General features: G+C 38.9%; 1 protein-coding gene across 3 annotated transcripts in view; it reads right to left on the bottom strand.

Annotated features, from left to right (window-relative positions):
- Positions 1-12,278, bottom strand: part of sptb (spectrin, beta, erythrocytic) — a 48,660-nt gene that overhangs the window by 20,047 nt on the left and 16,335 nt on the right. For all 3 annotated transcript variants that reach the window (XM_037796707.1, XM_037796708.1, XM_037796709.1), the window contains 11 exons: positions 9,369-9,520; positions 9,060-9,233; positions 6,828-6,925; positions 5,289-5,369; positions 5,009-5,124; positions 4,758-4,870; positions 4,479-4,666; positions 3,576-3,693; positions 2,347-2,505; positions 1,105-1,407; positions 863-1,013 (listed from right to left, as the gene is read on the bottom strand). In XM_037796707.1, coding sequence (XP_037652635.1) covers positions 863-1,013; positions 1,105-1,407; positions 2,347-2,505; positions 3,576-3,693; positions 4,479-4,666; positions 4,758-4,870; positions 5,009-5,124; positions 5,289-5,369; positions 6,828-6,925; positions 9,060-9,233; positions 9,369-9,520 — 1,653 coding nt within the window. The remainder of the gene's footprint in view (positions 1-862; positions 1,014-1,104; positions 1,408-2,346; positions 2,506-3,575; positions 3,694-4,478; positions 4,667-4,757; positions 4,871-5,008; positions 5,125-5,288; positions 5,370-6,827; positions 6,926-9,059; positions 9,234-9,368; positions 9,521-12,278) is intronic.

Below are 12,278 nucleotides of genomic sequence, written 5' to 3'. Positions count from 1 at the left end.
GAGATTATCGTAGAACAAACACATACAGACACTCACATTCAGATCTATGACCAAACCACCTGATTTACTAATATCTGCAATTATTCATTGTTATTATTATTATAAACAAATATGTTTTAACATCTATTTATTAATCTACCTTTGTAAATTTGTACCTTTGAAAATGTGTCAATTTAAATTTAAGTTAATGTTTTATCACTGTTTTTACCACTGCTTTTATTCATTTGTTTTCATTATTAACTACATCGAGAGAATGTTGTAGGGTTACTAACTAAGGGTAACTAATGACCCAATGTCAACCTTTTATAAGTCTGTCAAATTTAGTAGCTTGTTAAAAACTAAATAAAAGTCATATTAATTGCACTTGATGTACTCTGAATGCAGGAATAGATAACATTATTTTATTGGTCGACATGTAAGTATTGTTTGTCAGCCTTTTCAATCTCAGGATCCAAATCACTAATTTATGATTGGTTGAAATGTTTCGATACCAATGTCAATATGTCACCTGATTTTGGGACAAATATCAAAACAATACTTCCTCAATACCTTAATCTGAGAAACTGATTTTTTTCGTTGTTCTTAAAACAAGCTAAACTTCATAAACACAGCAGTGTTAATGTTTTTTTTACTTTGACAAAATAAAATAATAGGAAATATCCAATCAAATAACGTGTAAAGGAGACCAACTTTCAAAAAGGTTTGGACAGTCTTGCAACAGATATATTTTGGTAGGTGCTCAAAAAGTATTACGGTATCCGTAATATCCTGCTCTGGTCAAGGTCCATGGCCTGCAATCCATTTAATGTCCTCATATCTAACAAAACCAGGAGCAAGGGGCATGATGAGCCACTGCACTTACTATCTCCGTTGGCGAACTTGAGCGCAGCAGCACTGGCGCTCTGCACTCTCTCTGCCTGCAGAGCGATGTCGTTCTCCAACAGAGCGTGTTTCTGTAACAAGTCTTCCACTTCCAGCAAGTGTTTCCCAAAGTCAGGAGACAGAAGTCGAGCCTAAAGAGAGGAGGAAAGAACAAGCTGATCAGTTTAGTGTCCAGAGAATAAATGTTAATGAGTTGATGAATATTGCCTCCTGTGCTTGTACCTTCATGTCATCCATCCAGCTGATGATGTACAGCATCTCCTGGAAGATCCTCTGCAAGGTCAAGTTCTTATCCAGACGCGCCCTACGAGCCTTCAGCAGCTCCTGCAGGTAGTCCCACAGGCGCAGGACGTTGTCTTTCCGGACGTCGATACGTTTGGCGTCATGGTATCGCTCTGACTCCAGCTCTTTTGAGATGTCCACCAGGACCTGAATACGCTCTTCATACGCAGAGATGTCCGTCTCAATGGCATCATGCTTTTTCTTCGCTGCCTCCACAGCTGGCAGGTCGTAACCAAAGTTATCCTGAGGAGAGCAAAGCAGAGACGGGATGACAACAAACCTCATGGTTTAAACCTTTAAACTGTAGGTACATTTTGCTGAAATACTTCTGTACTTTTACTCAAGTAAATATTAATTGCACTATTACTTGTAGAAGAGCATTTATACTGTGAGATATTGCTACTTTCATTCACTTAAAGGTGACCTGTGGAGTTCTCTTGTAAACAAACCAAAGCTATGTTTACATTCAGTGTTTCTCACCAACATTGCATGTATTCTTGAGCTCTAATAAATGTGCTGCATGCATTTCCTTCCTCAAAAAACATTTGCAAAGCTGATTTTGAAGTATTTTAAATCCAGCATTGTTTGCAGCCATGTTGACTAAGTTGCAGTCTTCTTCTACCCTGCATTTTCTGGTGCTTTGCAGATTATGTTGGTGCATTACTTCCACCTGTAGTTCAGTGTAATACTGTGAAAACACTGGCATGACACATATATATGAATCCTCTGCACATGCAAATAAAACAATAAACCAATCATAGAACAACAGTTACATAGAACTACTTCCCTCCACAGTAATTTTAAAACTTCCTCTTCTGATGATTCTATCTTTTTGTTAACAAACAACTAAACATTTATTTTCTTCTAACTTCTTCCGACTAACTTTTGTGCTAAAAAAAGTTGCTACTTGTTAATTGCAACTGACACTTTTCAGTTGATGTCATCTCTTTATTTTGTCATGGCAACCTGTCTCAGCTGTTTACCTCTCACCACCAATAATCAGGTGTGTAAACAACCTGCTGTGTCAATTAATTAATACAAACACTGGAAAACTATTATACACATAACTTCATTTAATTAGGTAGTCTAATTGAGATCGAGACCTTTTTCAAGAGACGCCTCAGAACAAATATCCGATAATAACACCATATGATATCCATAGTTTTGTTGTTGATGTTTTACCTGAGCCACGAGTCTCTGGTTCTCCTGGAGCCAGGTCTCCCTCATGGCAGCCTTCCTGTCGAATCTTCTCGCCATCTGTTCCAGCTTCTCCTGTCTGATCAGCTCGTCTCTCAGGATTCGCTCCCGATCATGCTCCGCCCTCTCCAGACGCTCCCAGGCCTGCACACAGATGATGTGATGATGTTTGTTGTTTTTGGAGAGGGGGAATAGCAATGTGATACTTTCTATTTCCAGTTTAGAAGTTCTTTGCTTGATCCAATCCATAAAGACGTAAGAGGTCAATGTCAGCTACAGGACAACTCCTGTAGTGTCTAAGGATGCTGTAGAGTAGATGTTTGCTGATACAACATACAGTATACTCTCACTACATAACCCTATCTTAAGGACCTTTCAATTAGGGCAGTAGCTAATAATTATTCTCATTATCAATTAATCTGTCGATTATTCTTTCAATTATTTTTCCAATTAATCGTTTGGTCTATGAAATGTCAATTTAATTGTGAAAAATGTTTATCACAGCTTCAGAGAGCCCCGGGAGCTGTCTTCAAAAGACTTGTTTTGTCCAACTAATAGCTATATCAGAGGGGAATAGATCCCAACCCTTCCTGTGCCCGTGACATGTTAGTGTTACATTCTGTCTTTTTTATTTTCTTGTGCCTGCAGTGCTGTCAGACCTTTATTTTCTTCATGAGATGGCTTTCATTGTACAGTTTATTGTACTGCACTATAGTATTACCAGTATAATTCAATTCATTTGCGGTTTAATTGTTGCCTCGGGACAGTGCGCTGCTAAATTAATGAATTATGCCCATCTGCCCGAGCTGTATGGCTGAGCTTCAAACCGCACACGCTTACATGCTGGTCAAAAGAGAGACAATCTTCATATGAAAAAGCCAAACATTTTCTTTATTAAAACTGCAGCTGAAGTGATTAGTCGTGTAATCAGTTAGTTAATCTATTTTGATGATTGATTACACATTTAAGTATGGGTCTATTTTGTAAAAATACCAAACATTCCCTTGTTTCAGCTCCTCAATTGTGAAGATTTGTTGCTATACTGAATATCTTTGAGTTTTGGACTGTTCGTTGGACAAAACAAGCTATTTGAAGACATCTCATTGTGATGGGCTACTTTCTTGTTATTTTCTAACATTTTATAGACCATATGATTAATCAGAGAAATTAAACTAAAGATGAATCAATAAGTAAAAAAACATGATCTTTCTCACCCTGTTGATATCTGCGACCAGGGCTCCCTCTTTAGGCGTGTAGACCCTCTGGTTGTTGGACCTCATACGACTCTGGATGGTGAACAGCAGCACCTCAAGGTTTCCCTTCTCCTGGAACCTGAAAGAAAACACAAGTCACACAAAAACGTACAATTAAACTGTACGCTATGATGACCTATGTGTTTGCTCATCATCTCTTTTATTCTTTTTTTCCAAAACATATTCATTAATGTATTTCTATTCTAATCACATTTATTATCATAAAAATACTGTTTACTAAAATAATTATTATCATTAGTTTCTTTGTTCTATAATTGCTTCAAGTCCATCGAATGTCTAATTATATCACTATTTATTTATTTATTTATTTGTCTAAATGCACATTAATTGTGCTCACTTATTTGTGATTATATGTTGGATCAGCAATGGGTCTAATATTGGTTTCCTGTTTGTTGATGACAAAATCAATCAAAGACATCTGTTGAAAACTGTCAAAATGCAGTAGAGGTATGGATTGTTGTGAATATGAATGATAGAAACATATTTATTTTAATAAAATGAAAACAGTGACGAATTTGAATTACTTTTAACTCTAACTTTGAATTTACTATCAAACTGATTGAAAGAAGCCCAACATAAAACAACATATCACACAATAGAATACATTACATTACCTACAAAACTTAACTTAATAATAACAGAATTTTCTACAACTAAACGGCAGCCAATTAGTGTGTTGGAAATTGTTGGAAAGATGTGGTTTAATGATGTTTGTTTGTTATTGTAACTCTGTAATTTTATGAAATTTGCTTAATATTGTAAAGGTGAGTCGTGTTTTCATTTTCTCTTGAAGATTAAAAAGCAGTGTGTAATGGAATGGGAAGGTGTCTTGGCTCGACTCACTTGGGTGGCTTCTCTACCGTTCGGTAGGTGTTGAACTTCTGAAGCTGCTGCTGAACTCCCGTCAGAGAGTTGGCAAGTTTCCGGTTGTTCAGCACGATGATGGTCTGCTCGATCCACGTCAGCAGGTCTGACGAAAGCGTCTCATATTTATTAATCATCTTCTCCGTCTCGATGGCGTGATCCAGAACCTGAAAGGAGGAGGTCAAAGACAATCATGGAGGCAGGAACAAACTTACGGTAACAAATTCGTCACGAGTGTGCGTCATCTTTCCATCTTACCTTTCCAACTCTCTTGCCCTCGACGGCGAGCTGCTTCATCTTCGAGAAGTAGTGGTAAAATGCCACGACGTACGTGATGATGGACTTCTCATCTGGGTTCTCTGTGAACACATCTACAAACAAACCAGCAGACAAGTCAGTGTCAGCAAAGCCAGAGACCATATCTGGTCCTGAGGTCTTTTTTTCCACCAGGCGTTAAACTCATAAACATTTAGTTCAACATGAAGGCACAGCCTCCGTCAGTCACTCGCCTTCAGGGTCTAACAGCTTGGTCACGCCGAGCTGCTGCTCTGCTACGTTGAAGGCGCTCTGGAGGTTGTGGGTTGGGTTTGACCTCTTCAGATTGGTATAGTCCACCAGATCTGGCCTGAGAGAGAAAGATGGAGAGAGGAGTAAGAGAGCAAAAGAGGAAAATGAGACAGTGAGAGAGAAGAAGCAGAATGAGGAGGAGAGACACTGAGCAGACGGGTTTCCTGTGTGTTTACATTTCAGAGCTGGTGAGAGTGGATTTGGCCATTCATCTCTCCTTACCGGTGTTTGTGTATGAGAGCGTTGAAGGCCATGCCGTCTTTCCAGCAGGTGGTGAAGTTTCTGATGTTGATATTGGGATATCTGCAAAACAACAGCGAGGGGACGTCATTGACTGAACATAAGGGACATTGCTGAGAAGCTCCTGTTTTAAATCAACGTCTGGGATCTGTTCTGCTTCTCAACACGTGCAATTATGAACCACATATTTCTGCAGCTTCAGGCCTGAGCAGACTCAGACCAGCGACATTTTGTGATTCGCTCAAAAGATCGCAATATTTAGAGGCACAGATTCTGAAATATGACAGAATCCAACTGGATGCCAGCAAATCACAACACTTCAAATGAAGACCTTTAACCTTAAAGAATAGTTCAACATTTTGCTTATTCGCATTATTGCAGAGAATTAGATGAGAAGATCGATACCACTTTCATGTCTGTACAGTAAATATGAATCTACAGCCGGCAGCCGGTGAGCTTAGGTCAGCATAAAGACTGGACAGAGAGGGAAACAGCTGGCTTGGCTGAGTTGGAGGTAACAAAATCAGCCCACCAGCACATAACCCCGTAAAAACAAAACATGTTTTATGGTTATTAAATAACTCGAGTCACATGACTTGGACTTGAATCACAAATTGGATGACTTTCGACTCCACTTGACAAAAATCAAAAAAGGAATTGACTCGTGACTTCACTTGGACTTGAGCCTTTCGACTTGAAAATACTTGATACCTTCCCTGAAGCCCAAAGATTTAAAAAGTAAGTTATTTAGAAAGTGTGCCACCAATCAATTCATTTCCTGAATCAACTAATGTAAATGCTATTCATTCCCAGCAAGTCAACACTTAAGCCCATTAAGCCAATCACAATTGTTTTAGCTCCAATCAAGTTGCAGGAGAGAACCATGAAGAACTAACGTTACGTTACTGAGCGCCAGTTGGAAAAGATGATACCGAATATAATTTCTCGAAACTCAAAACTCAAAGGTTAGGACTCAGGACTTGACTTGAGACACACTTGCAAAACAATGACTTGGTCTAACCTCTGGTAAAGGGTAATGCAAACCGTTATTATATTAAAAATGGAAAAACACCTAAACTGTGGTTTTGAGTGGACATATTTAATTATATTACTTCTTCTTCTTCTCTCATTTTTTAATTAAACATTATGATTAAATTGAAAACAATGCTGATTGTGATTGCAAACCTACTTCCAAACATAAAAACTGGAATAATAAAAATAGTAACTAATGTTATTTATAGAACACTTTTCGAGATGCTCAAAGATGCTTTACATAACAAACGTATTATGTAAGCAAGAACCTATAAAACTATAACAATACAAGTAGCGCAGGACACAAAATTAAATATTAAAAGTTTTTTAAAAGGTTTTAAAAGGAGTTTTGAATTTGAAGACGCACCCAAAAGAATGTCTTTAACCACTAAAAGATTCATAGCTGTGCAGAGGAGTTGATTCTCATACTGATTCCCAAAAGATATTTACAACAGCTTGGTGATGCTAAAGTTCACACATCCCACTTACCCTGCCGTTTTCATCTGACACCACAGAAGAAGAGCGTCCTTGGCTGAGCGCGTCTCCTTCTGGTCCGCCTGGCCCGTTTCCACAATGATGTCCTGGATCTGATTAAAAAACAACAAGCGCAGCTGGATGATAAATAATGAAACGTAACTAATGACTGTGAGGTTTGCCATCCAACAAGAACTATTCACTGCAGAGAACAAAAACTTAACTGATAGTAACATGTCGCTAATAGGATGCAGCGGTAGGGAGACATTTTGGCAAAGTGGCACAAATACCCCTTTGAAATGCATAATTTATTATAGCTTACAGACATACGAGAAGGTTTTTATTTGTCTACAGCAACACTAATCTCAAGTGATATGTCATCGATGTTATTAGCCGAGTGGATTCTCACAAATCTAACCCAAAGATCCAGTTGATATGAGGAGGGGTGGTAATTATTGAAGTTTTTTATTTTCCCACACAGAGGGCCAGTAATTAGAGCAGTGATGTGATCTGAGAGACAGGCCCTGAGAGAGGGCTAAATTTAGCCAGCTTTGGTTCTCCTTGGTTTATGCAGACTGAAAAGATACAGACAGGACCAAGTCAACTCCTTTCTTTTCCTTTTCCTTTTCTTTTTGTTTGACGAGGCTGAATAATGCAGGAGGCTGTATTGTTTGAACTAGCGTGTCTAAAAATAACAGTGTTGCTGTCAAATTAAAAATAAATATATGCCCCCTCCAAGAAGATAAAAAGAGTCAAACAGACATGTTCTGATGTTGTGGATGTGCTTTTTTACAGCAGATAATAATGGCTCTGGAACCTGAAGGCATCTCAAAAACATCCCAAGGCTGCCAGTTGAAACTGCTTCTGTGCTGCATAAATACACACCCAAATAACACTAATCAGTTAATCAGAGACGTGTCTATCAAACGCAGCAGGTTGTACACTAAATGCAAATAAAAACAAGTTTTAATGTACTCTGATTTTATTCATATAACAGTCTGGTGGTAGCATAATTGCAGTCACATCTGAACTGTGGTTCAGACACTCTGCACATGTGACCAGCTCATCATGTTATTTGAGGATTGCGATACACATGTTAAATAACATGTTAAATAACATGAATATCATGTGAGTTTTCTGACCAGAACTGTAATGGTGACATTTTTAGATGTAAGAAAATCTGAAGGAATGCTGAACAAGATTGTGTCTGATGTAAAGAAAATAATCTTAACATGTAACCCATGTAACTCCCAATGACCTACTGTATCTGGACACAACAACTGGATTCTGCTGTCAAATATCCAAATAAAAAAATTATATTAACTTTTGTTGGGGTTTATTTTTTAGATTAAACTCCTTTACTGATCTTTATTGACTGTTGATCTATTGACTATTATTAACTTATAATGACTGGTGCATACAGACTACGATACCCATAGACTAATCAGTATCTGATGTCTGTTGCACATTGTACCGGTTTACAGAAAATGTATTGTAATATGTTTTATCATATATTTTATATTGTGGTGTATGCTATCTTCTACATGTATACATATACTGTATAGTGTGCAGTATATACTACATACTGTATATATATAACACTGCAGTATATTTCATATATTTTGCTTTTACTATTATATCTAAATATATATATTATTGTTATTTATACATACAATACTTCAGTATGACTCTTCACGAGTCAGTTTCTTCCTCAAGGAAGCTGCTTTCACACCACCAATGAGGGGAAGACGGGAGAGGGGAAGTGGTTTCGATCACGGCGGTAGGGGTGTGAAGCCGTGGCCGCCCACGTGAACACGCACAGATTTTGCTCTGAGTTCATCATGTTGAATTTCTGGTGATAACCGACTGCCGTTGGTCTAGCCGCTTTTAAAAGCCCTTTGCTTTTTTGGGGGAACGCTCTTGCAGGTAGGTGGTAGTCAGGGCAGTTGCCCCGTGAAATGTTTGTTGACGCGTTTTCAGAATGAAAACAGAGAGACAGACAGAGAGGGGAGTGATGTGATGTGATTGTCCAACATTTTGTGGTGATCATTAAAGTGGCCTAAGTTGCACTGAAGAAGCTGTCATTGTCGTTGCTTTTACTTTAACCAACAACCTGAAATCAATGCACTAAATAGTTAATAGTTTTAGCATTACACACGTTTTATTTTAACATCTTCAGTCTTTGAGTGATTCAAACCAGCAATAAACCTAATTTGAGCATTCAGTGTAGGAAAGGTCTTAGATTACCTGGAAGCGAAGGATGATGGTCCAGATGAGGCCGAGGATGAGGCGATGGTTGCCGTCGACGATGTCGTGGGAGCCCATGTTCTCCAGGTGAACCCTCTGCTCTTTGAGGAACTGCAGAGCTTTGTCCACATTCTCCAAACAGTGGATACGCATTCGGCCCTTAGTGGGTTTTGGCTGAAGACAGAAATAAGACAGAAAACAAAGAGAGGAAAAATTATGAAGGCAAGACACCACGAGAGAGAGACAGAGGGATGATACAAAAGGAGTGAAAAATACAAAAATGTAAGGTTTGACAAGAGAGCTTCTCACCAGTCGTTCGCCGGACAGCACCTCCAGCAGTTTAATGAGCATGCGTCCGTCTCGCAGGTCCAGGTAGAGGTCAGAGATGCGACAGCCGACCCGGGACAGGATCGAGTTGACCCATTTAGTGAAGGTCTTCTTCTGAACCGCCTCACGCTCATCTGATGGGAGCACAAAAGTTAAAGAAAGAACATGAGCTCCATGAATAATGAAATAACTTCACATCTACAGAACAGCACCACCGGAGCTGGTGGGGATTAACTGTCCTGCTCAAGGGCTCTTCAGATAGACGGAGGACCCTGAGTTGAGTTTACACTGTAAACAGAGAAATCTTACTTACTTAAATTAATCCTCGTTGCAGAGTTAAGCTGCGCACTCTTGCCGCTTACTGAGAAAATACAGCCTGGACATACCCAGTTATCTATATTACCTAGTGAGCTTTGTCGGCAGCAAAAACATAACATCAAAAATGATTCTGTGGCTCCTCTCATTTAATCCAGTAATAGTATCTCTACCTTCACATCAGCTCTGCCTCCAAGAAACATGATTATGAGACAAGGGGCCCCTGGGCACAGACACCCCTCCTACACAGGAGCAAGACCACCAGACGGACATTATGCAGGTGAACCAGGGGCCAGTTGCATAAACTTAGCTTAAGACTAGTCTTGGCCTTAGGTTAGACTAGTCTAATTAAGACTTTCTGGTGCATAAATATTAAGACTGACTAAGCCTGAGCCTGAGGTGAGAGCTTTTTTGCTATTGCAACAATCTGTTAGAGGGTCAGCTAGCTATTTCAACTGTTTATACCCATTACTTTTGGTTGTGTCTAGAAGGTAACATGCAAAAATTTGCAAAAACTTGCAAAAACGTGCAAAAACTCTTGCAAGACCGATGACCAATGCCTAACCTTAACCATCCCACGGGTGTTTCCCAAATGGTGGGTAACCTTCTAGACACAACCCAATGGATAAACAGTTGAAATAGTTAGCTAAATGTAATGGATAAACATGTCTAGAAGGTAACCCGCAAATTGCAAAATCTTGCAAAAACATGCAAAAGATCTTGTGAGATTCGCTGCCCAACGACCTATCCTAACCTTACCTTACCCATTCAAGGTCAATGCCTAACCTTAACCATCTCGCAAGAGTTTCCCAAATTGTGGGTTAACTTCTACCCAATAGGTTGTGTCGTGTCGTGTCGTTTCTTGAAGCTAATATGATTTCAATGTTTTTGTAGACAGGCCTGCAGCAAATGTGAAACACATCATCACAAACGGATACTCCCTGAGGAAAAGCTTAACTTTAACAATCTATGTCTCCTCATCCTCCTAGCAGAGTAGATGGAGAAGTGGTGCTGCATAATAACATCACATGCATAAAACACAAACAAGGTCTCTGCATAGTTAAGCGTAGGTGTACAGTATTTATGCTGAAATTCCTCGACTGCAATTTTGCTCTGAAAACTCAGGAATGACAGGGCAGAGAGGAGCAGAGAGTACAGAGCGTCAGACTTTATGGGAGGATGAGCGCTGCCCACATGGTGACACATTCTGCCAGGCTCACACTTAAAAATCATATCTCGCTGCATGGAAGATGTGCCTCCTACTCAGCAGCAAAAATAAAACCAGATTTGATGAGACCATATGTCAGCATGACCCAATGTACTATATTCTGTTTACTTTGTTTGTGGACACACTTAATGTGAATGGGAACGAACGGGGGTGGTGTGAGTGGGTGTGTGCTTGTGACGGGGGGGTTGTATCTGCATTTATTAAGCATATAAAATGTCCTGCATGATTTTAACCTTCTCTTATTACACATAAAGTACAGAATATAAAACAGAATAAGACTTGGAATTGGGAATTAAATGAACTCGTCAGTGCTTTCTTGTGAACAAACTATTTTGCAGCACCGTTTCTAAATTATCTCAAACATATTTTTCGCATTTTGTAACTGCAATTTCTTGTTACTTATCGGCTTCCATGTGCACCAAAAACAACACATCTGCAATAAAGCTAATAACAGCCCAGTAAATGTATTGATATTGAGCTCTAGAAATGAGGTCCAGAGACAACAACATCATATGCACATAATATGATCTTTTAAAATATTTCTGTAAAGCTTCATTCCGACATATTAAAAAAAGGCTTTGGAAGATTCTCATTGCCATATTGATTAGCCAATATGTTTAATTTACAGGTGATTCAAGGGGCTTGGCAATATTGTTAAAATAAATGTCACAGTATAAACACAGCTATCATAAACTTTTTTTATTATAAACGCATCATATAATACAGCTCATAACGCCGTCCTTTCCGACGCCACTGTCGCCGAAGCGTAGTGCCTACTCTCCGGTTCCCCCTCAAGTAAATACTGTTAGTTCTGCCAGCACTGTTGCCCTTGCACTATTAACACCGTTAGCTGTGAGCTCCCGGCTTAGCCGTCACCATGTTGAGAGCCATACGGAGGCAACAGCTATGCTCTGAATTTCGTATTTATCACCTTTAAGAAGAAAAAGAAATGCAAAAGATGTAATGCATACAGGTCGTCTAGCGGAAGTTAGTTTGCACTTTTAGTTCAAATTAGCTGGGGATCATTCATTTGGACAACAGAATTTCGAACACAGCATGATCATATAATCATGATACAACTTAATGTCAATAACTGACAATATTAAACTTATAATAATAATAACAAAATCAATATTAAATCACCCCACAAAACACCCATCTCATAACTCTCATAGTAACTGGCTTTACTTTCATTCAATCAATAATTTTTTTTTTTCCTTGTCCTGGATATTAGAGCTGAAACAATTAGTTGATTAACTGATTTACAGGAATTTTGTCAACATCAAGCCTAATCTATCGGCTATTTTAAGTAATTTTTATGTTATGTAAATTCACTGGTTCCACCTTTA

This window comes from Sebastes umbrosus, chromosome 16, assembly GCF_015220745.1.
Source record: "Sebastes umbrosus isolate fSebUmb1 chromosome 16, fSebUmb1.pri, whole genome shotgun sequence".
In the NCBI taxonomy this organism is placed as follows: Eukaryota; Metazoa; Chordata; class Actinopteri; order Perciformes; family Sebastidae; genus Sebastes; species Sebastes umbrosus.
The sequence above is the reverse complement of the archived record's forward strand: the minus strand, read 5'-3'. Positions and strand labels throughout refer to the sequence as shown.